Raw genomic sequence first — 24,291 nt, forward strand, 5'->3', positions numbered from 1 at the left:
GGGGCAAGGCACACTGAATGAAAGTGTCCTTATGCATCTCTCTGTACCTAAAGCATAGGCAAGAAATACATCCTGAGTGATTGAATGAATGAATGAAAGCAAGACATCCTACCACATGTCTGTGAGGTTTAAAACAGAACTAGGTCCCTTCTGGTCAAATCCAGTGGATAACCTTGCAGAACAAGATCTAACTCAGAATGTCTGCTGATGCTTTAAGCATCCTGCATACTGGAGCGTGTTCAAGGTTCTTCCCTGACCTCACACACAGCGAATGCCTGAGCTCCGTAGGCTATTTGTAGAAAGTTTATTTCATCTTTGCAGAAAGCTGCCCAGTATAAATATTAGTCAGTTGATTTCACACAGAGTTAAAACAAGCTTTTAAAAGCCTTTTACCTCTCCTGTCCCCAAATAGGTACTTTAGACAGATTCTCAAGGGCCTTGGAAGCTTTGTCAGATTCGGTAAAGTGAAAGTTATGTTCTGTTCAGAAGCGGCCTTCTGTGAAGGCTGTCTTGGGGTTGATGCTGAAATTGTGCAGAAAGGGTCAGGGAAAGTGAAGGATTTTACCATGACATAGATTGGGTGAGGGTTGGTGTGGGAATCGCGATTCTGTCTTCTGGAGTCATATCTCAACGAGGCCACTTGTGAAGCTGTTTCCCTTTGGTGCCAAGATGGTAACTTGATATTGTGAAGCAGCAAGGGCTTCACATTTCAATGGTCTGAGGTCAGTCCCAGATCTGCCCATCAGTAGTCAGTGATAAACATGAATCCAACCCAGTTCTATGAGCCTTGAAACAATGGTATCACCAGCACGGTCCAGCAGAAATATAATGAGGACCACAGATACGAGCTACATATGAACTTTTTTTCTTGTAATTCTGGTAGCCACATTAAACAAAGTAAAAAGAAACAGGTAAATTTAATTTCAACGTTTTATTCAACCCAGTATGTCTCAACCCATAACCAAAAATGTTTTATTTAATCTGATATCTCCAAAGTGTTATCATTTTCAACCTGGACTCAAAATAAAACTATTAAATAGATATTTTGCATACTTTTCCTTGTACCGTGTCTCTGAAATCTAGTGTGCATTTTGCACCTACGGCACACCTCATGTCAGACTAATCACATTTCAGCTGCTCAGTGACCACACATGGCTAACGGCCACCACATTAGGACAGCTCGGGGTTGCGGGGAACCACAGTGCCTGGACAGATCTCTCAAGTTCTTAAACTTCTCCAACTCGGATTCCAAGATCTGCTTCCCAGAGATCAGATGAGATTGCATGAAAATCATTATGTGCCCCAACTTCCTTCTCCTGAGTATAAAGAATGGACTAAGAGGACAAGATATTACATCATTTTTAGCGGGTTTGCTTGGTCGTTGTATTTCTCTCACTGAACCTCAAGCTGCATGAGGTAGGCAGTGACATCATTTAACACTGGGTCTCCAGGGACTAGTGTTAGTATACTAGTATTAGTGCACTAGGACGTGACTAGGTGTATTCATTTCCCAGGGCTCCCGTAACAAAGTACCACAAACTGAAAGGCTTCAGCAACAGAAATGTATTGTCTCAGAGTTCTGGAGACCAGAAGTCCAAGACCAAGGTGTCAGCAGGGTTGGTTCCTTCTGAAGGCTGTGAGGATGGATCTGTCCCATGCCTCTCTCCTAGCTTCTGGTGGTTTTCTGGCTATCTTTGGTGTTCCTCGGCTATAGAAGCATCACCTTAATCTCTACCTTCATCTTCACGTGGTGTTCTCCTTGTGTGCCTGTCTATGTTCAAATTTCCCCTTTTATAAGAACAGTTATATCAGATTAGGGGCCAACCCTACTCCGGTATGACCTCGTGTTAACTAATTACATCTGCAGTGACTCCATTCCCAAGTAAGGTCACATTCTGAGATAGTGGGAGCTAGAACTTTGAAAATTTGATTGGGTGGGGAGGGACACAATTCCACCTATAACAGAATGTGTTCAATAAACCTAAGTCAGATACATGAGTCAATAATACTTGAATGTAAGGACAACTTTTTATCTACTTCGGGTGGGTTCCAAGAATATTCTACCCTGTCTGAAGAAGACAGGCAGGTTAAAAATCAAACAAGGAAAACCGGATGTGAAGAGGATGAGTGTTGCCGATGGACAGTTCCATTCTGCAAAAGCACATGCTTCGCAGTTACTGTATTTGAAAATATTTAAAGCTGCTCCCCAAAGGTCTTTTGAATGAAACTTACTTAACTTCCATCAGCCTCAGTTTTCCTAGCTAAAGCTGCCTCAGAATTGTTTAGATAAATTAACATCAATTTCTTAAGTTGTACACAGAGGGATCACACAATTTATTTGGCCAGACTTACATGCTATTGGTATCTGAAATAAAATGTCTCGTCATTAGGCAAATTCTCTCTTATATACAAATAAGGCAAACTTCTTCCATATTTTTGAAACCCCACTCTCCTCCTTGGATCCACCTTGACATTTTGCAAAAACTCTTCTTTAAGTCAGTCTAGCCCTGCTTTACTCCAAATTGTGTGATCTTCTCAGCTCAGCTTTCATGCAGGCAGATATCCTTAAAATATCACACATCCTTAGCTCCAGAAAAATAATACTTGTGCACTGATCAAACATATTGAAAAATTCAGGGTTTTCCAGTCTCCAGTGGTGCTTTGGTTGAGGGCCTTGGGCTCAGAGACCTTGTGTTGGGGCAGGGCCAGTTACTGAACTTGGTTCTTCACTTAGGAAGATGGAGCTCTTTGATTTCAATCTCTCTTGACTTATCTTTTAAAAATAGTAATAACTTCAATACTGGCATTAAGCAATACTGGCTTATGCTAAGTTAGGTTGTATTGAGTTTGTAAGGGCAGTAAAGTTTTATCTCCTTTTTGTTCTGATGAGAAGCTCAATTGTCATACTGTCCATGTTTATTTCTCTTTTTCTCCACATAAAAGTTTATGAAATGAGAATGGAGGAAACCTAGAAATGCGTCGTGCAATCAAGTCTATTGATATAGCTAGACTTGTTGGGTCATATGGGTGGAAAACTTAGGAAGCAATTTGGTGCAGTGGAAATATATGTAGAGTTCAAATCCCAGCTAGAACGTTTATTCACTGTCTGAACTTGAGCATATCACTGAGTTACCTGACCTCAGCTTTCTCTTCTGTTAAATGGGTATAAATGGTACCCATCCTGCCTACCTTCCAATGTGGTATGGAGGCTCAAACAGGCCATGTTTAAAATACTCCCAGAAACCTTTACATCCTGTCATTGGCTAAGCTACTGTGATGATGGTGATGGAAAGAGTGATGAGCCTCTGTCCTATTTATTTACCTAAACTGACCACCTAACTCATCTGTTTATTTCTTCTATTTCAAGCATTTGGGTTGCTTCAAGGGAAAATGTAATGTCAAAGGGTGTCGTTTAAATGATCAGATCCCTTTCTTTTCTTTTTCCTCTTTCTTCCCTTGACTAGCTTCCTCCTGGCATATACCATCACTGCATTCACTCTTTGATTTACCCAAAACGTTTTTGAGCATCTATTCTGTGCATGCCGTTCAAATACTCCTGGGAATGTGGTACCCAATCACACAGACTTGGGTTTCTTCCCTCAAGGGCCTTCCAATCCAGTAGCCTCTAGGTCTCTATCTCAGCCCACCCTGTGGCTCTGAAAATAACCTCACCACTTTCTTTTAGTTCTTTTTCATTGATTCTGCCACCCTGGGTATGAGCTATTTCCTCCTTCTGCAACATTAAGCTGGCCTTTCCACATATTATTTTGTCAACCTGTTTCATACCATCTGGCTATTTTCTGCTCACCTTTCAACTCTAGGTTTAGACATCAATTCTTCTGGAAAGCCCTCCTTGATAAACCACAGGGGATAGGCAAGCCCCTCATATTGCACTTCTCATGGCACATACCCCATCAACTGTACATTCCTGGTCTATTATGTAACTTCTACCAACCTATAGCTACAGAGGTTCCTGGGCTACGTGAATCCTCGTCACCACTGTAGCCCCTGAGTCTAGCACAGGACCTGCCATCCAGAAGATGCCCAGTGTTTTACTGCTGGAACAATGGCATGAATATCAAGTTCTTGCCTATTTGAGTAGTTCATTGCCCTTGCTTTCTGGCAGTCTCTCCTAATTTCATTTCTTCCAAGTCCAAGTATAATTCATTTTGTGACAGCCTTTTTTTTTCTAGTTGGCAAACTATTAGAGGCTAAAACTTATGCAACGCACCATGAAAGACAAGGTCATATTTTATCATCTTTGCCTGTTGCCGTAACCAGATTAGACATCTTTCTACAAGTGAGGTGAATGCAAGCCAACAGATATTTACCAACAGATATTTATCATGTCAAACACCTGATTACAAAAAAGAGGGAAATGTTAAAGATGAATACGGCAAGTCCCTGCCTTTAAGGAGTTTACAATCTTGTGAGAGGCTGATACTGGATATACGGAAATTGGATAATTGAAAACCCAGTCAAAGGTTTGGTTCTGGAAGTTCATCATAAACTATGTGGCGGTGGCACCTAGTTTCTGTATATTAACAGTGTCATGTGTCATGTCTCCTCAAGGTCGTGGGTTATCTCAGCTATGTTTAGGGTCCACCTTTGAGAAGGGACCAGAGAAGGAGAATAAATGTTGATTCACGTCCCTGGGATATAAACTTTCTGATGGGCAGGAAATTCAGTTTTCATAACGGGATGTGAGTGCAAATGATTCTGAATCCATTCATGTACAAGACGATGGTATCTATTTCTTGCATTGATTTGCATCTAGAATGTTTACTTTTCCCTTCACTAGAGCATTTCATTTTCTGTGACAACATTCCAGTGAAGAGAGTGTATGATTCTCTTTCTAGGAGTGTGACTTAATGCTCCCCATTTCCCCAATCTAGAGGCAGACCCTTGGTGATGCTCTTGGTGGGATGCTGTACTTAAGCAACATCCACAGTGGAGCTGGTACCTCTCTGAGCTACTTGGTGCTGGCCATATGTACAGCGACCTCCTCTCTTACAAAAAAAAGTTGCTTTACACCAAATCTATTAATTTCCTATTTTAGAAGCAGACAGACAGAGAATCCCCTGGATAGCTATGATGGAGTAAGTAACCCAGTGATATTATCCCAAGTCATATCTGCAGGGTAACTGTAAGCAAGCTATTTAAGGGAACACAAGCCATTCTTTTCCTTTTGTGGATTTGGCTAAATGCAGTAATATTAGCAGTGGTGTAAGTCTTTGAAATTCATCTTGAATATAAATTTGATACTAATATTACCCTGGTGGTAGTGGTAAGAACTTTTTTTCCCCTTCTTTAGAAAATAGCTGGCTGTGAAAGGAGATAGATTGTGAGGGTGAAAGGCCTGCTCAGGATTGAAGGTTTCCTCCATACCCAGGAGATGAAGGATCTTTACTGAATGATGATTTACAATGCGTTACCTGTTCCTTCCCTTATGAAAAGGTTTTTTGCTAATATATATTTGCTTGGTTCAATTGTCAATTAGTTTATCTGCCCTTCTGTCTCCACCGCCATATTTGGGACAGTGGTGGGCAGCTCCAGCTGTCACTCAGGGATAGATGGCAATGGCAATGAGGTGATGGTATTGATGCAAAAAATGACAGCTGAACTTTTGCTGCCCTAACTTCCTCTTGTGCTTGCAGCCATGTAGAGTACTGGTCCGACAATGTCAATTTCCTGGTTTTGACAGTTTCCTATAGTTATGTGAGAGGTTACCATTGGGCGAAACTGGATGAAGGAGACAGCAACTTTCTTGAATTTGTTTTCCAACTTCTTACTTTGGAGTCAGAATTGGATTGGTCCAAATATGAGTGTCAGCATGCACTATTGGGGTGGACTCAGATTATTTGCTTAGTGTTTCAAAGCTGCCCATTTATAAAATGAAGGTAATGATTGTGTCCCCATCCTGAGGCTGCAGGGTGCATTGAAGGAGTTACATTTATACAAAATTTAGGGCAATGGAAAGCATATGTTGAGAGCCGTTCTAATTATATTCTTGTTGTTATTAATAATGTTATAATCACCGTCATCGTCATTAGCACTGTTAACCTACTTAGGTTCTGCATCTTGGGATGGCAAGAACAAGATCTCATGCCTTTTTGGTAACCTCCAACTTTGGCTGGGATACTTCAGAAAATATTTTGTGATTGAATTGTTCTACCAACCCTTACAGATATCACCCCTCATCTTAGCCAACAAAGAGGCCAGTCGTAGCATCTTTGAAAGGACTTGAGCTTTGGAGAAAGACATGGATTTGAGGGCTGCATCTGCCACTTACTAGCTTCCAGACTTTTTGCTTCTCTTTCTGTGAAATGGGTGTGATAAAAATAAGGTTAGTAAAAACATAGTTCCTGTAGAGATGAAGTTAGATAATGTATTTCAAGTGACTACCATTGTCTAATGCTTAGAATGAACTCAATGAATAACAGCTGCTCTGGCTGCTACTTTTTATTAATAATGGACAATAATAAGGCATTTACAGCTATTTCACAGACAGAGAGGTGAAGCCCTATGCTGCTTGGCTTTCCAACAAGAAATCGTTCAGTACGATGTTGGGGTGTTTCAACAGGGAAATTTTTTTCAACAGTGCAGAGCAGCATTTGATGGTTTGACCTTGTTTCTCAGGGCCCTGAGGTGCTGGGTGAGTCAGAGCATGTCTTGGTCCTAGGAGGGACAAAGGGACTAGCTTGGGAATTTTTCATGCCACAAAACATTTTGAATATGTACATGTGCGTGTTATCCTTTGAAATGTTCAGAGCAACATCTGTGAGAAAAACAGCAGAGGTTGCTGCCCTCATGAAGTTTACAGTCTAGTTGGAGACAGACCTCAAAATATATGTAATATAAAAATATACGTAATGTCAAAATCAAAATGTATATCATGTCAGACTTTGACAAGGATTTTAAAGGACAAGTCAGGGCCCTCTGAGACCCTGGGGCTGCAGTGAGCAAGCTAAGAAAACCCATGTTCTTAAGTGCCTGGTGTTGTTGGCTGGGAACTTCACTTGCTCCAGAGGCTGCAGATTTTTCTGAGATAAGCACGTTTCTCTTTGGAAATATCACCTCATAAGAAACCATATCAAGGCTACTGACTAGCACAGTGCCATAAATATTTGATTGTCACTAAGTTTTAAGGAGTTGAGAAAAACAACCTCTACTGCCTTCTGTGGCTCCAAATGGAAAGTCAGGATGGAACATTTTGCAAACATGACACCTCATCATTGCAAGCCTGCCGCCTACTCGGCTGGTTTGTATATCTGGGGCTGGTGTTTGCCAGCCGCAGCAAGATGGCTCCTGGCCTCTCTCTCTCTGCTTCCCAGTTGAGGCCGGGAAAGTGAAATGAAACAAATTGCTTTCACTTGAATCTGTGAAACGGATTCCTATTACCTTTGTTGTCTGTTTGTTTTTTGTGAATTATGGCCTCAGAGCAATTTCAGAGTTCTTTGTCCAAGAGATGCTTTTTTTTGTAAGCCAGTGTAGTTAGGAAACCAAGGTTTGTATGTTGACCTAATTGAGGTCAGATTTGAACCCATCTCCAACTGTTTAAGGATGTCTGGTGGATTTGGGTAACTAGCACTTACTGGTTGTGTGAGTGGGAGGGAGTAACCCCACCTCCCTTTTCGTGACAGTATGTACCACATTGGGTTCTTACTAAATAAAATAATTATAAACAAACAAGCAATGCTGCTTTGGTGAATTTTGTATCCTCGGTGCTGAGAGCAATGACTAGTACATAGTTAGTGCTCAAGGAAAGTGTTCTTATCATCATCACCATCATCTTCACCACCATCATCATCTCCATCCTCCACCTCACATCATCATCATCTCCATCTTCATCTTAGTACGGATTCAGTGGCAGGAATTCTTCAATAAGACTAAATCAGGTTCAAGTTCTGGTTCTGCCACTTACCTAATTTACTAACTCCCATACTGGGAAATATTTCTTCACCTGTTTGGAGCCTCAATTTTCTTACCTTTAAAAGAGACCATAATATCTATCTCTTGGGGGTGGTTGTAGGGATTAAAGTGCCTGGCACACAGTAGAATCCAACACACCTCCCCTTGTGTTCTCCAGAGGAAGCACTTTGCTGGACCAGAAGGGGGGCCAATTTCATCCCCACAATGGGGCATATATGCTCACAGGGCTTTCTAGATTATAAAACACATTCCTGTAGATTTTATCCCTAGAGAATCACAAGACCCTCATCGGGAAGAAGAATATATATTATGGTTTATATTAATCAACGAGGAAACGGGGTACATGGAGGTTGAATGACTTGCCAATAGTTCCACCATTATGCTCCTGGCTTTTCAACACTTGTCTCTGATTCCATAGTCACAGCACCAATAAAAGGTTAGAAGGTAACAAACAGGGAAATTACCCAGCATAGTGTTTTTCATTTTATTTATTTTACTGCAATCCATAAAAGATTTTATGTCACAACCCAATTCACCCACATAAAAGTTTCATGAAACAGTTCCTTACTCTTTTCTATTCTTTTCCAGTGTGGTATAGTTTATTTCATTTAAAGAATGTTGGTGTGATAACCCCTACATGGGTTCTACATCCCAAGGGTTCACACCTACAGTTTGAAAAACCCATAACATTTCCCCCCGAGACGGTGTATCGGGATAACCTGGGGCACTTTTACACAGTGCCCAAGCCTGGATCCCGCCCTTGGATATTTTAAGCCAGTGGGTCTGGGGTGGAGTCCTAGCATCTGGCTCTATAAGAAAACCCCAAATGACCTGATGGTCCACAGGCTAAGGAACAATGTCCTGTTACATCACTCTGATTGTTTCCACCTGAAACACTCTTCTCTGTTGGGTGTTTTGACTTTTTTTTTTTTTTTTTTGCATTTTCTCTATCACTTCCCAGAACACCCTTCACCAGGGAATTTGTCTATCTTGGTCTCATCCCTTTTGCCTTCTAGGAGAAAGTAAGACCCCCTATACCTAGGTTGAAGGACAGAAGTTTAGCTTTTCAGTTGTCAGTGGGACAAGGAGCTCATGGTTCATGGGAATGACTGCTGAGTCCTCATATTGGGCAGGAGGCCTGTGAGGAAGGGGCTCTGGTCCTCTGACGGCGTGGCTCTGAGAGGGGAGCTGACACATCCCTTTAAGGAACCCGAAAAGGCTGCTCAATTTAATCCTGCATTAGAGGCATCCCCGGAGTGTGATTGGAAATGGAAATGTAAGGATGGCACAAATACCGTTTATCCAGATTTTTCTTTCCAACCCTGGGGAGCTGGGAATTTAAAACAAACAAACAAATCACCCAGGGGCTCCCTGAACTAGTACCACCGACAGATCAGCAGGAAAGTGGAATTCTTCCGGGCAGCCTCCTCTACCCTCACCTCCTCCTCTGTTATACAATTTAATTACAAGTTTAATCACTTCAGAAACCCCATCCATTCCCTCCAGTGTAGTGAGATGTCTCCTTTCCAAGCAGGCGTCTCGGCGATAAGCAGCTGTCCATGGGAATGGTGGATGGGACTCTTGAAACCTCTCCCTCGACGAGCCAGAAAGACATGACTAAATAAAACCTGAAATTGTGTTGACATTTCGCTGTGGTTGTTGTAGTTTTAATAATAGAGGAGGAACAAAGTATTTGTAGCTTTAGATGAAGAGGCAGCATTTGGCATTGAAATCACTGGGGATTTTTTGTACGAGGTTTTATTTTTGCTTATTGGGAGAGAAGAAAAAAACAATGAGCTAGGGAGAGACAGAAGTTCAAGAAGACAAGGGAAAAGCAAGATGGCTCTGCTTTTCCTTCATGGCCTTGATCACCACTGGGGTTCTGTGGTCAACTGTGGGTTCCTTTCTTGAAAGCCTGCTTCTCCTGTTGCCTGTTTGGTCCTTAGGAACAAAGATGGCTTTGGATTTCACTCACCACGTTATTGCGTGTGATGAATGAATCTGTTTCTATAGCGCATCCTATGAGGCAGGGTGCCGTGTTTGTTTCCCCGTGATTTGATTTTTTAACATGATCTTCTCACAATTACCCTGTGAAGTCACTCATCATGCTCCCCATTAAACAGAAGCAAAAAAACTGGAGCCCAGGGCATTGCAGCAACTTGTCTGAGATCACACGGTGAGTCTGCCAAACAGCCAGGCCTCCAGATCTTCCAAACACTGGCCCATGACTATTTTAAGGTCAATTTACAATTAACCACTCAGCTTTGTTGTAAATTTATCCGCAATGTTCTCACGGTATTTTTTTTTTTTTTTTAATTTACCCATCACCATCTCTCTTATCTCTTTGAGCTCTGTCTTCATCCCTCTTCTGTCTCCTCCCCTGCTCCCCCCCGGGTCCCCCCCCCCCACCTTGAAAATATTTCAAAAATAGGATAGTTGCAAGCTTCCCAGTGGATTCCCTAACTTTGCATACCATATATTTAGTTTAGTAATGAAAAACTGCAGCTCCAGGCAGCGCAGAGGGTAGCATTTCTAATGTTTTAAACAGCTATTAACGTAGTGGAGTGCTGTGCGGGTTTTTCCGTTCCTCTTCTGTGTAGTCATCTGCTCAGTGTATGCTCTGAGACTGCGAGCAAGGGCCAGAGGAGGGGCAAGCTGTGACTCATGGGCCAGGCTCAAGGAAGGAGTCCCATCTGGGGTTGGTTTGGGGAGCAGTCAGTAGTTGAAGGGGAGGTCAGCCAGGCAGCCTCGGCGCCCCCCTTCCACACCCCCGCCGTCCCCACGTCGCACAGCGCACACACCCTGGCTCGTGATCGAGGCTTGCTTCAGGCACATGATTTGTGGTGTGACACTAGAACAGCTGCTAAGTTTATGGAGGAGAAAGGAAGCAGGATGGTACAGCAGGTATTCTTCCCCCATTTTCTATTTTACTCGAAATTGTGATTTGAATGAAGCGGAAGCCTTTCCTTGTATTAAGTCTCTGTTATTCTCTCCATGATGTAGATTCTGCTCCTTGAATCATGACGGCGGTGGGGGGCGTGGGGGGGGGGAGGAAAGGATTTTCAGCCGAGTGTGTGTGTGTGTGTGTGTGTGTGTGTGTGTGCGTGTGTGTGCGTGTGTGTGTGCGCGCGCGCGCGGGCTTTTCTGCTTGATGGGTGGAACTGAGCCGGTCTTAGAACCAGCAGGTTAATGATGTAATTTTGCATTTTCCTTCTTGGTTTCCATGCCCCCAGGGGGCATGATGCAGTTTAGTTCTTTTCCATCCAGCAGTGGAGGCTTTCTCTGAATATGCAATTCTTCAAGAAATATGCCGTTTCTTGCCAGAGAAGTAGAACAGACCAGGCTAAGAAACTAAAGTAAACCAAACTGTCAGCAAGACGGAAAACTGCAGGCAACCGAGAATGGATAGTTTCCTCCTGCAAATCCAAGTTGGTGGGGGGTCCCGTGGCAGGAGAGGCTGCTTTCCTAGGCGGCACAGACAGATGTAATCAACTGGTTTATGAGGATTGAACCATTCCTGTGCCTTTCTTCATTATAGGGGCTGTGTTTAGGCCAGAAGAGGTTTGGGGTGGGGGGACAAGAAGTGGACTGGGGACAAATAGATTCCAGAAGCAAAAGGAGAAAGGATGCACCAGAAGTTTGACAGTTAGAGCTGGGAAAACACACACACACACACACACACAGAAGAGAAAGAAAAATACTTAAAGTCCACCTTGGCAGGCACTTTTCCTCCTCGGTGAAAGTCAGACAGTTACGGTGAAAAGAATAAATCCATTTCATGTTCTGCCACGTAAAGACTATTTTCTGCAATTGAAATGTGGTTTGCATTAGATTCTGAGCCAAAATATTTTGCCAAGTCTGATGGGCTGCCTCTCTTGGTTCATTTTTTAGTTTCCCAAAACTACTTTATTAAAGCACTAAGGGCCATGCACGGGAGAAAGGTGATGTCTGAAAAGAAACCAAAAAAAAAGCACCTCCCATTTTCTCTCTGACTCTGCCTCCTGAAAAAATTAAGGGTGTAGGATGTTCTAGTGACCAAGGAAATTCTCCTTGTATTTGAGGGACATCTCTCTGAACGCCTGCACGCAGCGGGGTCCACACACTATGCTAATGGTCAGATTACGGTATTTGTCTTAAAATAGCAATAATATCCTGGCTACTTCGTGCTTCAGTAAAATATTTAAATTGACATGGCATTTTTTTTCCTTTGGTGAATCAGACTTGGTTGCATTTTAATAACCCTTCTTCTCTCTGTAACTGGAGTACAAACTACTTGTCGGGTTGTCGCAGGTAATGAGGGGTCCCCCGTTATCATCTGGCTGCTGTTGGGTTGCTGTTCTAATTGAGGTTTGGTGTATGAGGACAAAGAAGTTTCTTCTGCATTTATCCTAATGGATGTTCTTGATTTCAAGCTCCTGCCCAGTTCTGCAGCAGCAACGGTGGGTTTTAAAACATAAGGTCTTGGCTTCTTTTCCCCCCTTTTGTGTATTCGGCAGCAACCCAGCAAAGTCCAGGCCCTGAAAATTAGACGCTAGGTTTGCAAAATCACTTGAAGCACTCCCTTGATAACGTGGGGCTACATGCAAAGCACAATCACCCTCCCCATCAACTCAGAACAGCCACAAGCACCCTGACTCAGTAAATATCAGAATCTCTGTGATCGTTGCCCTTATTTAGGGAAAAGTGTGGGCGGGCATCAGAGTAGAAGAAAGAAGGCAGCTTCTGCAAATGAGGGAACGTCTAACCAGAACGCTCCAAATAACTGTTGCCTGTCACTGCCACCAGTGTGAAATTGGCTTCAGCCTTCCAGCAGGAGCTTGTTCACGTGCCCGAGATTTACCTTGACCTGGAGTGGAAAAGGTGCCCATAATGTGAATATGTTTTTCCAGAAAATCCATTTTAGCCAAGCTGAGTATCCAGGAACATCACTAGGGAGGAAAGAAAGACATCTCCGAAGCCCTTTGAAGGTGAAAAATAATTCCGTAGGAAGTACAGTGATCTTAATTAAATATTAGCTGTAATTAGCCCAAAGTGCAAATGTTGGGAATATTAATTAGGGTTCCTCTGGAATGACTGTCAGTATTAATAAGGAACCGTGTGGGGTCCCACCAACATCTGTTTGAGAACTCCAGGAACGGGAGTGCATCCCAAGTTCTATGGACTTGAATGCTACCTGGAGGTTCCCTGGCTACCATGGACGTCATCTCTAGAGGTGGGCACCCGTGGTTTGCCAGAATGGCATAAGTTTTGGTAGAGGTTGGTGGTTTGCCCTGGCTCCAGTGGTGCCCCTACTTGGCCCTTGCGCTTGGCCCTTGTAGCCTCAGAGCCTTCGGAAGCCAGGCTTTGGGCTTGAGGTGGCAGAAGTTTCCCAGGCTGCTGCTCTAACACACCAAGGGTTACCCCTCGCCTCCCCCAGTCTGGCTACTGGAACCCTGGCCTCTTTGAATCAAATACCCTAGCACCTGACTTCCCCACAGGGTGTAACCTGCTACCAGGTGGAAAACAGGTCTCAGGGTCACGGTATACATGACAGAGAGCAGTTTATTTATTTAAAATTGGAAACGCATCTCCCCACCAGAGATCTTCTTTCCAGATGAGGGACACCTTGGCGTGGGATAAACCCGGGCTCTGGTTCAGCTCTTGGCTTCCCTCAGAGGTACTTGTGACTGCAACCTCGTAATATTATTTACCAGCTCTGGGCTACAGTATCCTTCACAACAAAATAAAGTGGGATCAGAGATGCAGTGCATGCAAAGCAGAGAGTCTAGACCTTGGCACTATTAACCTTTGGGCCAGATAATCCTTGGTTGTGGAGGGGGTGCTGTCCTGTACACTGTAGGATGTCTAGCTGCGGCTCTGGCTTCCACCCACTAGATGCTGGTGGTATCCCTTCCTACTCAGTTGTGACAAACAAAAGTGTCTCTGGTCATTGCCTAATGTCTCCTGGGGATCAGTCACCCTGCTAAGGACTCCTGATGCAAAGCATGCAGCACTGTGCCTGGTGCCTGCTAGGTCTGAGTGTCACTCAGTTTGTTTTCTGAGTTCTGGTTTGGAGAAGAGGATGCCTTTCAGATGGAACACAGAAGTCTGAAGCCATCATAGGTCTTCGCACAAGCCCACTTCTGAGTTTGAAGCACGTGTGTATACAATGCAGAGACCTGGTGATGGAAAGCACATTCTGAAAAAGATTCTACTGCACCTTTCTTCCACCATCCTTAAGGTCTGGCTGAGCCACCCCCTCCTTGGTTTAGGTAGAAGGCACCCCCTTTCCCTCCCTACTTCACCACCAACTGTATTTCCTGCCCAAACTATCTGTGCAACAACAGCTGTTTTGTTTTTTTTTAACATCTTTATTGGAGTTTAATTGCTTTACACTGGTGTTAGTTTCTGCTTTAAAACAAAGTGAATCAACTATACATATACATATATCACCATATCTCCTCCCTCTTGCATCTTAACTGATGTCCCCATATTTCATGATAACTCTGCCACAATGATTAGAAAACTTTTCCTGCAAAGGGCCAGATAGATAAATTGTTTAGACTTTGTGGGCTATATGGTCTCTGTCAGAGCAACTCAACTCTGCCATCAGAGCACAGTGACCATGGTTGTGTCCCAATAAAACTTTATTTACAAAAACAAGTCACAGGCCAGATTTCTTCCAGGGTCCGTTTGCTGATCCCTCTCCCATCCCCCCACCCCCATCCTGTTGCCAATGAAGCCTGACAGAGCCCAGAGTCCACTAGCCAAGCATGCATTCACTTAGCAAACACCGGTGTATGTTGACTTCGCAGCCAGCGTGCTGCTGAACCCTGGAGATGGAACAGGGAATGTGACACAGTCTCCCACCCTCAGGACGCTCACAGGCTAATCAGCAGGCGACAGCAGTACCTGGAGTTGCGTGGGAGGTGACCACAAGCTGCAGTGTAGAGGGCAGGCAACTGATGTGGCTTAAGTGTCAAGGAAGACTTGCTGGCAAGCTCTTGATCTGGGACCTCAAAGAGAAGCCAAGGAAGGCTAGCCAGGGAAGGGAGTAGGGGAGGAATTCCCAAGCAGAGGAGGCAGTGAACAGGATGGTGTCGAGAGGATGGAGAGACCACAAGCTTCCTGAGGGCAGCCCTTCCCGCTCCAGTACAGAGAGAGGTCAGATCCTAGCAAGGAGCTGTTGCTGTTTTGCAGCTTGTAGGATTGGTTCACTCCTCCTGAGACTGTTTTGCAGTGAGGAAAGGCCATGTGGGCATATATGTACCCGTGGAAGTGTTTCTACTGAAGGTGGAGAAAGGAAAGCTTTGTCTTTTATGACCATCTCTCTCTACCATTGATCCTGTGATCACTTCATGCTCCCCTGGAGTTTTCACAAGTCTGTCTTTCAATTCAGAGACAAGCGAGGTGGGAGGTAGGGGAGGCTGAAACGGACCTTTGGGCAGAAGTGGAATCTGTCCCGGTGATTTTCTCTTTGGAGCGTTCTCAAGGTCCCAAAGTTTCTAGGGTTTCTTGTCAGCCAGAAAGAAGTAGCATCTGTATGGACTTTTCTGTGCACAAGGATGTATTCCTTGAGCAGCCCTGTAGAAGAGAAGAACGCTAGTCAGCTCATATACAGAAGAGGATTTTTTCTGGTGTTAGTCAAGACATTTTCGGTTGCAAGTAACGGAAAGGCGGGCTTACACTAAATAAGACATTTACTGACTCATGAAACTTAAACAGCAGTGTTACTCACTGCAGGAAAAGCTGGATCCAAGACTTCAAATGATGTCAGCAGGACTCAGTTGATCTGTTTCTCCATTTCTGGGCTCCGTTTTCCTCTGCGTTGGCTTCTGCTTTAGGGAGGCTCCCTTCAAGAGGCAGTTCTTGGCAGCTCTAGGCTTAACATTATTTTTCCAGCTGCCAGTCATCGAAGTGAAAGAACTTCCTCCCCAAACTCCAGCCAAGTCCCAGGATTAAGCCTCACTGGAGTTGCTAGGGGTTAGGTAGATGGGCATAAGCCCAAGTCACTGCGACCATCAAGAGTGGAGCCCTCTGGTTAGCCAGGCAGGGTAACATGACCACATCTAGAGGTAACCAGAGATGGGCCCAGCCACATCTGCACAATGTGGGGACTGGGAGTGAAAGTGGCCCCTAAAAGGAAACCGGGCTTGTCCTGGAAGAGGAGTGAACAATGAACGGCAATGACAGTAAATGTGGTTTCCCAAGGACGGACGCGGTTAACTTTCCACACAGGTCGATGCAACCCCAGCACAGACAGACCCGTTCAGCCCCAAGTGCTATGAAAACACGTTGCCAAGAAAGAAACGGCTGTTTATTTTTGCTTCCTATGGCACAGACATTTGGAGAAATTAGTCTGGGGGAGGAAAGGGCCTGAGGGGAGTGTTTTCACTTGTAAAATGTTTTAAACTTATCCTAAGTGTCGTTCTCTTCCAAGTGTCATCTTTAACATTCCAATTAAGGTTCCTTCTAAACAAATGCACCAGCTCCTTGCACTGCTCTGAGAATAAACTTTTTTCCCCCTCTCTGTCATAATGGTTTTTGCTGCACTCAAGTTGCTTTGGCTGAAGAAGCTCTCAAATGTTGGTGGCGGGAACCCAGGAGATGTGAGCAGTTCTGACACTTCTGCCCTGGTATCGTTATAGGAGGGCTGAAGTCACATCTCACTGACCACAGACAATGGGAGACGCAGCTATTTGGTGTGCTTAATTGCTAAGCTTTCTCTCTCTCTCTCTCTCTCTCTCTCTCTCTCTCTCTCTCTCTTCTCTTTCTGACTGCGCGATCCCATTTCTTCTTAAGACCGTGGAAAATTTAGACCTTTGGGTTACAGTCCCTGATGCCTTGTGTGTGTGTGTGTGTGTGTGTGTGTGTGTGTGTGTGTGTGTGTGTAGGGTAGTAAAGTTATGGGAGTCCAGGTGGAGAGAGAGAGAGATGCTTCCTGAAATGGAAGCATTTGAATTCTTTTTTTATTCTTTTGACTTGCCTATAAGTATCACACTGCATGTTTTGCCTAGATGTGAAGGGCGAATTGTTACATAATACTCTGCTTATAAAAAAAATAATAAGTCAGGGAATGGGAGTAGGCATTGATTAATGAGGCTAAGAATTAAGTCCAGCATTTTGCAGAGATACTTAAAATGAGACAATCACAGAAGGCCATCTTTGTCCAAATTAGGCCCTGAATTTTCATCAGCCGCTTCATGTTGGCACTGGGAACATCGAACACACACACACACACACACACACACACACGCACGCTGTGACCATTGCAAGGACCACCACCCCCGTCCCATTATGTGAGCCAAATCACATAAAATGTTGATTAAATTCAAATGCTTACATGAATTGTCTCTCCTCTCAAGAACACACACGTGCAATTTAATCGGTCTTGGCATTTTAAGTACCAAATCAAGGCTCTGCAGTCACCAGCGACAACTACATGCTCACAGGTCCCCAAGCGGGAATGAAATTAGAAAGATCTGCCAGAACAACCCAATCCAGGAGAGCGCATGCCCTCACAGCGTGTGGCTGTTGGGCTGGATGATTGGGAAAGGGTCTTCAACCCTTCAGAGCGTCGATTTCTGCATCTGTACAATGGGGCTCTATCTACAATGCTTACTGTTTCCTTATAGGGTCCGGTGAAGATTGAGTGGGATGTATCCATCTCAGGCTCTTGGCAACCGTGCTGAAACCCACGAAGCATCCGGGGAGCAGTTGTCCTTGTGCCTCGGGGGGAAAGTTTCTGCTTGGTGCCCACTCATGGTTTTCACTCCCTCTCTCTCTTTCTGATTTTCCAGGGTAATCAGGAAGCAGCAGCTGCCCCTGACACAATGGCTCAGCCTTACGCTTCGGCCCAGTTTGCCCCCCCTCAGAACGGCATCCCCGCGGAATACACGGCCCCTCATCCCCACCCCGCGCCAGAGTACACGGGCCAGACCACCGTTCCCGAGCACACGTTAAACCTGTACCCTGCCGCGCAGTCGCACTCGGAGCAGAGCGCAGCGGACACGAGCGCGCACACCGTCTCGGGCACCGCCACAGTAAGTGCGCACTGGCCTCCGGGGGCGCGCTGGGACCCCAGGGTCCGGGAATGGCAGCGGGGCGCACCGCCGTGCAACTGGTCGGGGTTGGGGGGTGGAGGCTCTCTCCCGCAAAGCAGCCCCTAAGCTCATCCTTGTCATCCCAGCCCCGCCTAGTTCACCTTACCGACGTGCATCTTCTCCTGGCACTGATTTAAATCAACACATTTTCCATTAACCGCGTGTATTTGTGAAGGGAAACGTTTATCTCTTTTCTGCTTCTATAGTTTTGCTTTTTCTGGAATTATGTTATCTGAGGGGAATCATACACTATGATTATGAGATTGTGACAATATAATCTTTTTTTTTAATGGCTTTATGGAGATACCATTTACATACAATAAAATTCACCTATTCGAGGTGGACAACTCACCGATTATTATTGTATTTACAGAATTGTGCAACTATTGCTACAGTCTAGGAATATTTCCATCACCCCCAGAATGAATCTCCTGCCCATTGTAGCCACTCCCCATTCCCACCCCAGCCCTCCCTAGCCAAATTCGTTGGAAATTCACTCATGTTGTGGCTTGAGTCCCTAACATCGTTTTTATTTCAGAGCCCCCGGGGGTGTGGGTGGCCTAGGCCACCAAGGGGCAGCAGGAGTGAATTTTGCAGGACTGTTCTGCATTTTGATGGTGGAGGTGACACACCTCTATGCACCAAAAAGTCAGATTTATTGCATATGAATGGATGAAATGGATTGAAAACAAGCAAACAAACTGAAAAGAAACCGTTTATCACCACCATCAATAGAAACTAGTATTGCTGGCTATCCATAAAGGACAACCACCCTAAACAAAAATAACGATGAAAATTACACAATGTTTATTTATGTACCACCTAAAATAACCACACACCGTGCATACCGTAAGAGGTATATGTACACTTAGGAAAACTTGTTCTGTGGAATTCTCTAGAAGCCTGGACACATCCAGCCTCTAGTCCAGAACACTTTATAGGTGCAAGGCAATTGGGCCTGTTTCTTCTGCCCTCTGAGAAACTGGTATTTGCGAAGAAGTTTATTGGTTTGAAGCATGATATATTTCTTGTAGCCAAAGCAACCATTGACTAGCTTTGCTACCTGGTACCTCACTGATTTGCAGGTTAGGTTTGGAGATTTTTCAAAATAATGTAAATTTAAAATTTTTCTATTGCTTGTCCTCCCTTATTTATTGTGCCAAAATACATATAACATAAAATTTACTGTTTTAACCATTTAATCGTGTACAGTCGGTGGCATTAAGTACATTCACAGTGTAGTGCAGCCATCAGCGTTATCTAGTCCTAGACATTTCCATCACCCCAGAAGGAAATCCAGTATCCATTAGGCAGACGTCCTCCATTCCTCCCTCCCGCCAGACCCTGGGAACCACCCGTCTGCTTTATTTCTGCCTGGATTTGCCTATTCTGTATTTTTTCCCCAAATGAGATCATACCATATATGTCCTTTTGTGTCTGTCTTTTGCTTAACAGAATGTTTTCAAGGTTTATCCGTGCTGGAGCATGGATCAGTACTTCATTGTTTTTATATGACTGAATACCATTCCATGATATGGATAGATCCTATTTTGTTTATCCATCCATCCGTTGTTGGGCATTTGGGTTGTTTCTGCCTCTTGGCTATTGTCAATAATGCTGCTATTGCCTTTTTAGTATTTGGCTGCTATAACTTAGGGATGGGTTCATTAAATGGGTTTGTGGATTTAGTAGGTGTTTATTGTTGTTGTGTTGACTACCTAGTGATGGAGTTGTTTATTTGTATGCTGGTTGTTTTGTCATAATCAATGGTGTTAGGGCTTGAGAAGGTTATTTTAGGACTAAAAAAGGTCCCATCAGACATCATTTATTAAGCCTCAACATGGACCAACCATACAAACTGCTATGGAAGTTTCATTCATTCACTCACAAATATTTATTAAGCATCTACTCAGGCCAGGGCTCATACTTGATGATGTGGTTGAACCAAACATAAATGGTCCTTTCTCTCTTGTAACTTAGTGCCAGAGACAGAGAATAAACATGTAGCAATAAAATAGCTGTATAAACACACATTGTGATACGCGCTCTTAAGGAAAAAACAGGTGCTATGGGAGGCTAAAAAAAGATCAGAGGTACCACTTGTAAATGAGTAGTCTGGGAACATTTCTTCAAGGACATGATATTTAAGGGGAAAAGACAAAGCATCCAGGCAAAAGGAATACCAAGGTCAAAGTTTCCAAGGTTGGAAAGAGCTGGGCTTATTCAAAGAACTAAAAAAAAGGCAGTACGTCTAGGGCATATGAAGACAGTTTGGCAATGGCAAAGGATAAAATGGGGTTTTCCCCTGCAGGGATCGTATCCCGCAGGCCTAGTGGGTTCCATGTTGAAAGCTATGGGAAGCCATTGAAAAGAGTTTAAGCCAGAAAAGTTTAAAAAATGACATTTTGAAAGAAAGGGTTAATTGTACCTACCTTAAAGGAAATCTTAATCCAGCTGGGGAGTAGAGAAGCTCAACATCCTTTTCTCCCAAAAAGAACTCTCCAGAGATCAACACGATTACATTTAAATTGCATATTGGATGTCCACAGGGCCCCAGACACTACAGGAGGTGAAATGATGAGGAGACAGGCTCCCTCCCTTAGAGAGGTTTTGGTCCACTAGAGAGTGTAGGATATGTGTTCTGTTACTTGTCATAATGTCGCAAGTTCTAGAGCATGGATTTCCAAGGCTTTATTGTATTATGATGATCGTGGAAGAAAACACTTTCTAAGAGATCTACCTCAAAATCACTGATGAAGCAGTATTATTTCGTAGGCTTCTTGTTGCTGTAACGGAAAACTCAGTAGGGAATGTATCGGCTTATAAAACAAAAAATTCCAGACAAGTGCTGGCTTTAGACACAGCTTAGTTCTTGGCGTGCATCTATTAGGTTCCAGCTGCATCCATCTCTGCCTCTTCTTCCTCTTGCTCATCATTCTCCACTTCTGTGTGATGGTCCTTCAAGTTCAGGCTCTTGACATCACACCAGATTCCCAGTGAAAGACTCTTGGATTAGTCCGTACAAGCAAGCCTGGGAATCACTCTCTCTCTCTGGTTTGCGCAGTTCAGTGGCTGAAGCAGAGAATGGATGTCTCAGCCATGGGGCCACTGAGGAGCCCCACTCCCAAATACATAGACCAAGGATGGTTCCACTGGAGTCAATGGTAAGGTGCCTTTGGGACTTCTCGTGAAAGTTATTTAACAGACAGCAACTGGTCAGCACCAAAGGTAGTACGGTGATCCATTTGTATGGACAGGCCTGAATTGATTCATTTGTTGAGTGTAGGGAATGGAGAGAAGGTCAAGGACTGATCACTGGAGAACTCATAGGTGGTGAGGTTTGGAAGAAAAAAAGCTATTGAATGAGCTGTAAAGAGGGTACCCAGATGGGGGGTTGAACCAGGAGAGTGTTGTCATGGCAGCCTGGCAGGTGTGAACTGAGAAGACATTATTGAAGCTGGCAGTGTGGACATCACTGAAGACCCAGGAGAAAGTAGCCTTAGTAGAGTATTGGGGAAAGATGCCAGGGGGCCAGGAGTTGAAGAATAAATGGGAACTATCAGAGTGGGTATGTACAGTACCATTGTAAACATTTGGAGGGAAGAGGAAAAAGAAAAGATAGCATTGGAAGAGCACAGATCTCAGAGAAAGCAGTTTGTAGGAGAGTGGATTTTGATTCACTGTTTACACCGCAGAGAATTGCGATGGGGAGGACAAGGAAGAAGAGATAGGGAATGATGACTCAAGAAAGAAAGTGACAAAGTATTTTAGAGGAAATAGGAAGGAATATGACCAAGGGTACACAGATACAGTAGGTAGTCTGGGAAAGGAGAAGAAATACTTTATTTTTTGCAGCTCTATTGACATATAAATGACATACAACAAACTGTGTGTATTTAAAGTGTGCAATTTGATGAGTATTGACATACGTACATAACTGTGGAACCACTGCCACTCTCAAGATAACAGACATGTCCATCATCCGAAAGTTTTTTTTTTTTTGTAATCTGGAAACCACTGTATTGTTTGTTTGTCTGTTTGTTTATATTGAAGTATAGTTTATTTACAACATGTGAGTTTCAGGTGTACAGCAAAGTGATTCGGTTTTATGTATTTATATTCTTTTTCATTTTATATATAGTGGTTTGAGTAGTTTGTATCTTTCCATCCCAAACTCCTAATTTATCACCCCCCCCTTTTCCTTTGGTAACCGTACGTTTGTTTTCTTTGACCGTGAGTCTATTTCTGTTTTTGTAAATAAGTTCATTTGTATCATTTTTTTTAGATTCCACATATGTAAGTGATATGATATGGTATAATATTTGTCTTTCTCTGTCTGATTTACTTCACTTAATATGATAATGTCTAGGTCCATCCATCTTGCTGCAAATGGCATTATTATTTCATTCTTTTTTATGGCTGAGTAATGTTCCATTGTATATTATATATAACAGTATGGAGATTCCTTACAAAACAGAGTTACCATATGATCCAGTGATCCCACTCCTGAGCACATATCCAGGAAAAACTATAACTCGAAAAGATACACGCACCCCTCTGCGATCTTCCCTCTCCACCTCTGTCTCATTCCCAGGAACCAACTGATTGGCTCCTATAGCTTAGTTTTCAGTTTCTAGAATTTTCTATCAGTGACATCAAACATCATATGCTCTTTGTTTTCTGGCGTCAGTCACTTAGCATCATGGTTCACAGATTCATCCATCTCGTTGCATGCATCAGTAGCCTACTCTTTGCATACCATTACGTAGAATGTGCCACAATTTGTTGATCCATTTACCTGTGGATGGGCATTTGAGTTGTTTTCCATTTGGGGCCACAAAAAAAATGGCCAACATTACAAATAAGGGCTCCCATGAATATTTGAAAACATTTCAATTTTGAAACAGAAGAGAAGTGTCATGGTCCATTCTGGCTGCTGTAACAAAACACCACAGACTGGCTTATAGACAGCAGAAATTTAATTGCTCACAATTCTGGAGGCTGGAAGTCTAAGATCAGGGTACCAGATGGTCAGGTGAGGGTCCTATTCCTGGTTCAGAGCCTTTGCCTTTGCACATGGTGGGAGGAGTAAGGGGGCTCTGTAGGATCTCTTTTATGAGGGCACTAATGCTGTTCATGAGGGCTATATACCCTCATGACCTAATCACCTCCCCAAAGCTCCACCTCCTAACATCATCACATGGGGCTTTAGGATTCCAACATGTGAGTCTGGGGCAGTGAATGGGGGACATGGACATTCAGACCATAGCAAGAATGAAGAATAAATGTGTGAGGAAACAGATAAATCTTGAGGTCAAGAGATGACCTGAGGAGGTCCCTCTATACTACCTTCATGCTCACTATCAACTGACAGAGAGTGAGAAAGGAAGGGATTTAGAAGCAACAGAATGATTCCTGAAATTGAGCAGACCTGCCAGGAATCTGGCTCATACAATTCTAGGGTTTTTGAAGGGCAGTAGGCAACTCTCTGACTTTAGGGAGTGTGAGTTTGTGGTGAGGCTGGTTATCCGGTGACTTTGTCTATTCCAGCAATGTTTGGGTGGCACATACTGCTTACAGGAAGTCTTCGAGGAAAGAGGACCATGATAAGGTGAAGCAGGAGGGGTTTTGTGGCTGATCCTGAAGGAAGTCTTAGGACATATACTCTTAGCTGGTGTGGGGAAAGAGCAGGCACCCTAAAAGGTGCCATCTTGTTTTCTGCTACAATTACATGCCTATGCTTTTCTCTCTTCTGCCAAAAGGAAAGATGTTTCTGTTGTCTGTGACCTACTTTTGAGTTGTAGTTCCCTGACCTGACTGAGCAGAACATAGTCTATGACAAGTTTCTTCAAACTGTCTCTGCATCCTTGTGCATTTACCGGGGGCACCTTCTCTTCACTTAACCTCAAAGTGGGTCAGAGCCATGGTTCTCCCAACCCCGGAAAACATGGCCCTGTATTATACACCTGATTTATTCCCCACAGGGTAGAGTTGTACCTGAAACAACTCCAACTGTCCTTTGACAGATATGCACAGATATGTGCTTAATGCCGGTCTGAGGCCACTGGAGGGACCATCATTTCTTTGAAAAACAGAGTAGTTTGGGGTAAGAGAAAAGATCCATCCATCTGGTAGGCTCCAAGAACATCTAATATATGCACATGATTTAACACAAAGTGCAGGATCTGTAAAAGGGAAGCAGAATGCACCCAGAGCTCCCAGCCAGAGCTGAGGAAAGTACAGGGAGAAAAGACCTACCAGGTCATCCTTTCAGTTC

At 43.8% G+C, this 24,291-nt stretch overlaps 1 protein-coding gene across 10 annotated transcripts in view; it reads left to right on the plus strand.

Annotated features, from left to right (window-relative positions):
- The window catches only part of RBFOX1 (RNA binding fox-1 homolog 1), a 1,498,136-nt gene that overhangs the window by 1,296,001 nt on the left and 177,844 nt on the right, over nt 1-24,291 (plus strand). For 9 of the 10 annotated variants that reach the window (XM_029222049.1, XM_029222042.1, XM_029222050.1 and 6 more), the window contains one exon: nt 17,712-17,954. In XM_029222049.1, the coding sequence (XP_029077882.1) occupies nt 17,712-17,954 (243 nt within the window). Of the gene's footprint in view, nt 1-17,708; nt 17,955-24,291 lie in introns of those variants that run through there. The other variant, XM_029222051.1, reaches the window with a different exon arrangement.

This window comes from Monodon monoceros, unplaced genomic scaffold (genome assembly GCF_005190385.1).
Source record: "Monodon monoceros isolate NGI ecotype Baffin Bay Population unplaced genomic scaffold, NGI_Narwhal_1 Super_Scaffold_13, whole genome shotgun sequence".
In the NCBI taxonomy this organism is placed as follows: domain Eukaryota; kingdom Metazoa; phylum Chordata; class Mammalia; order Artiodactyla; family Monodontidae; genus Monodon; species Monodon monoceros.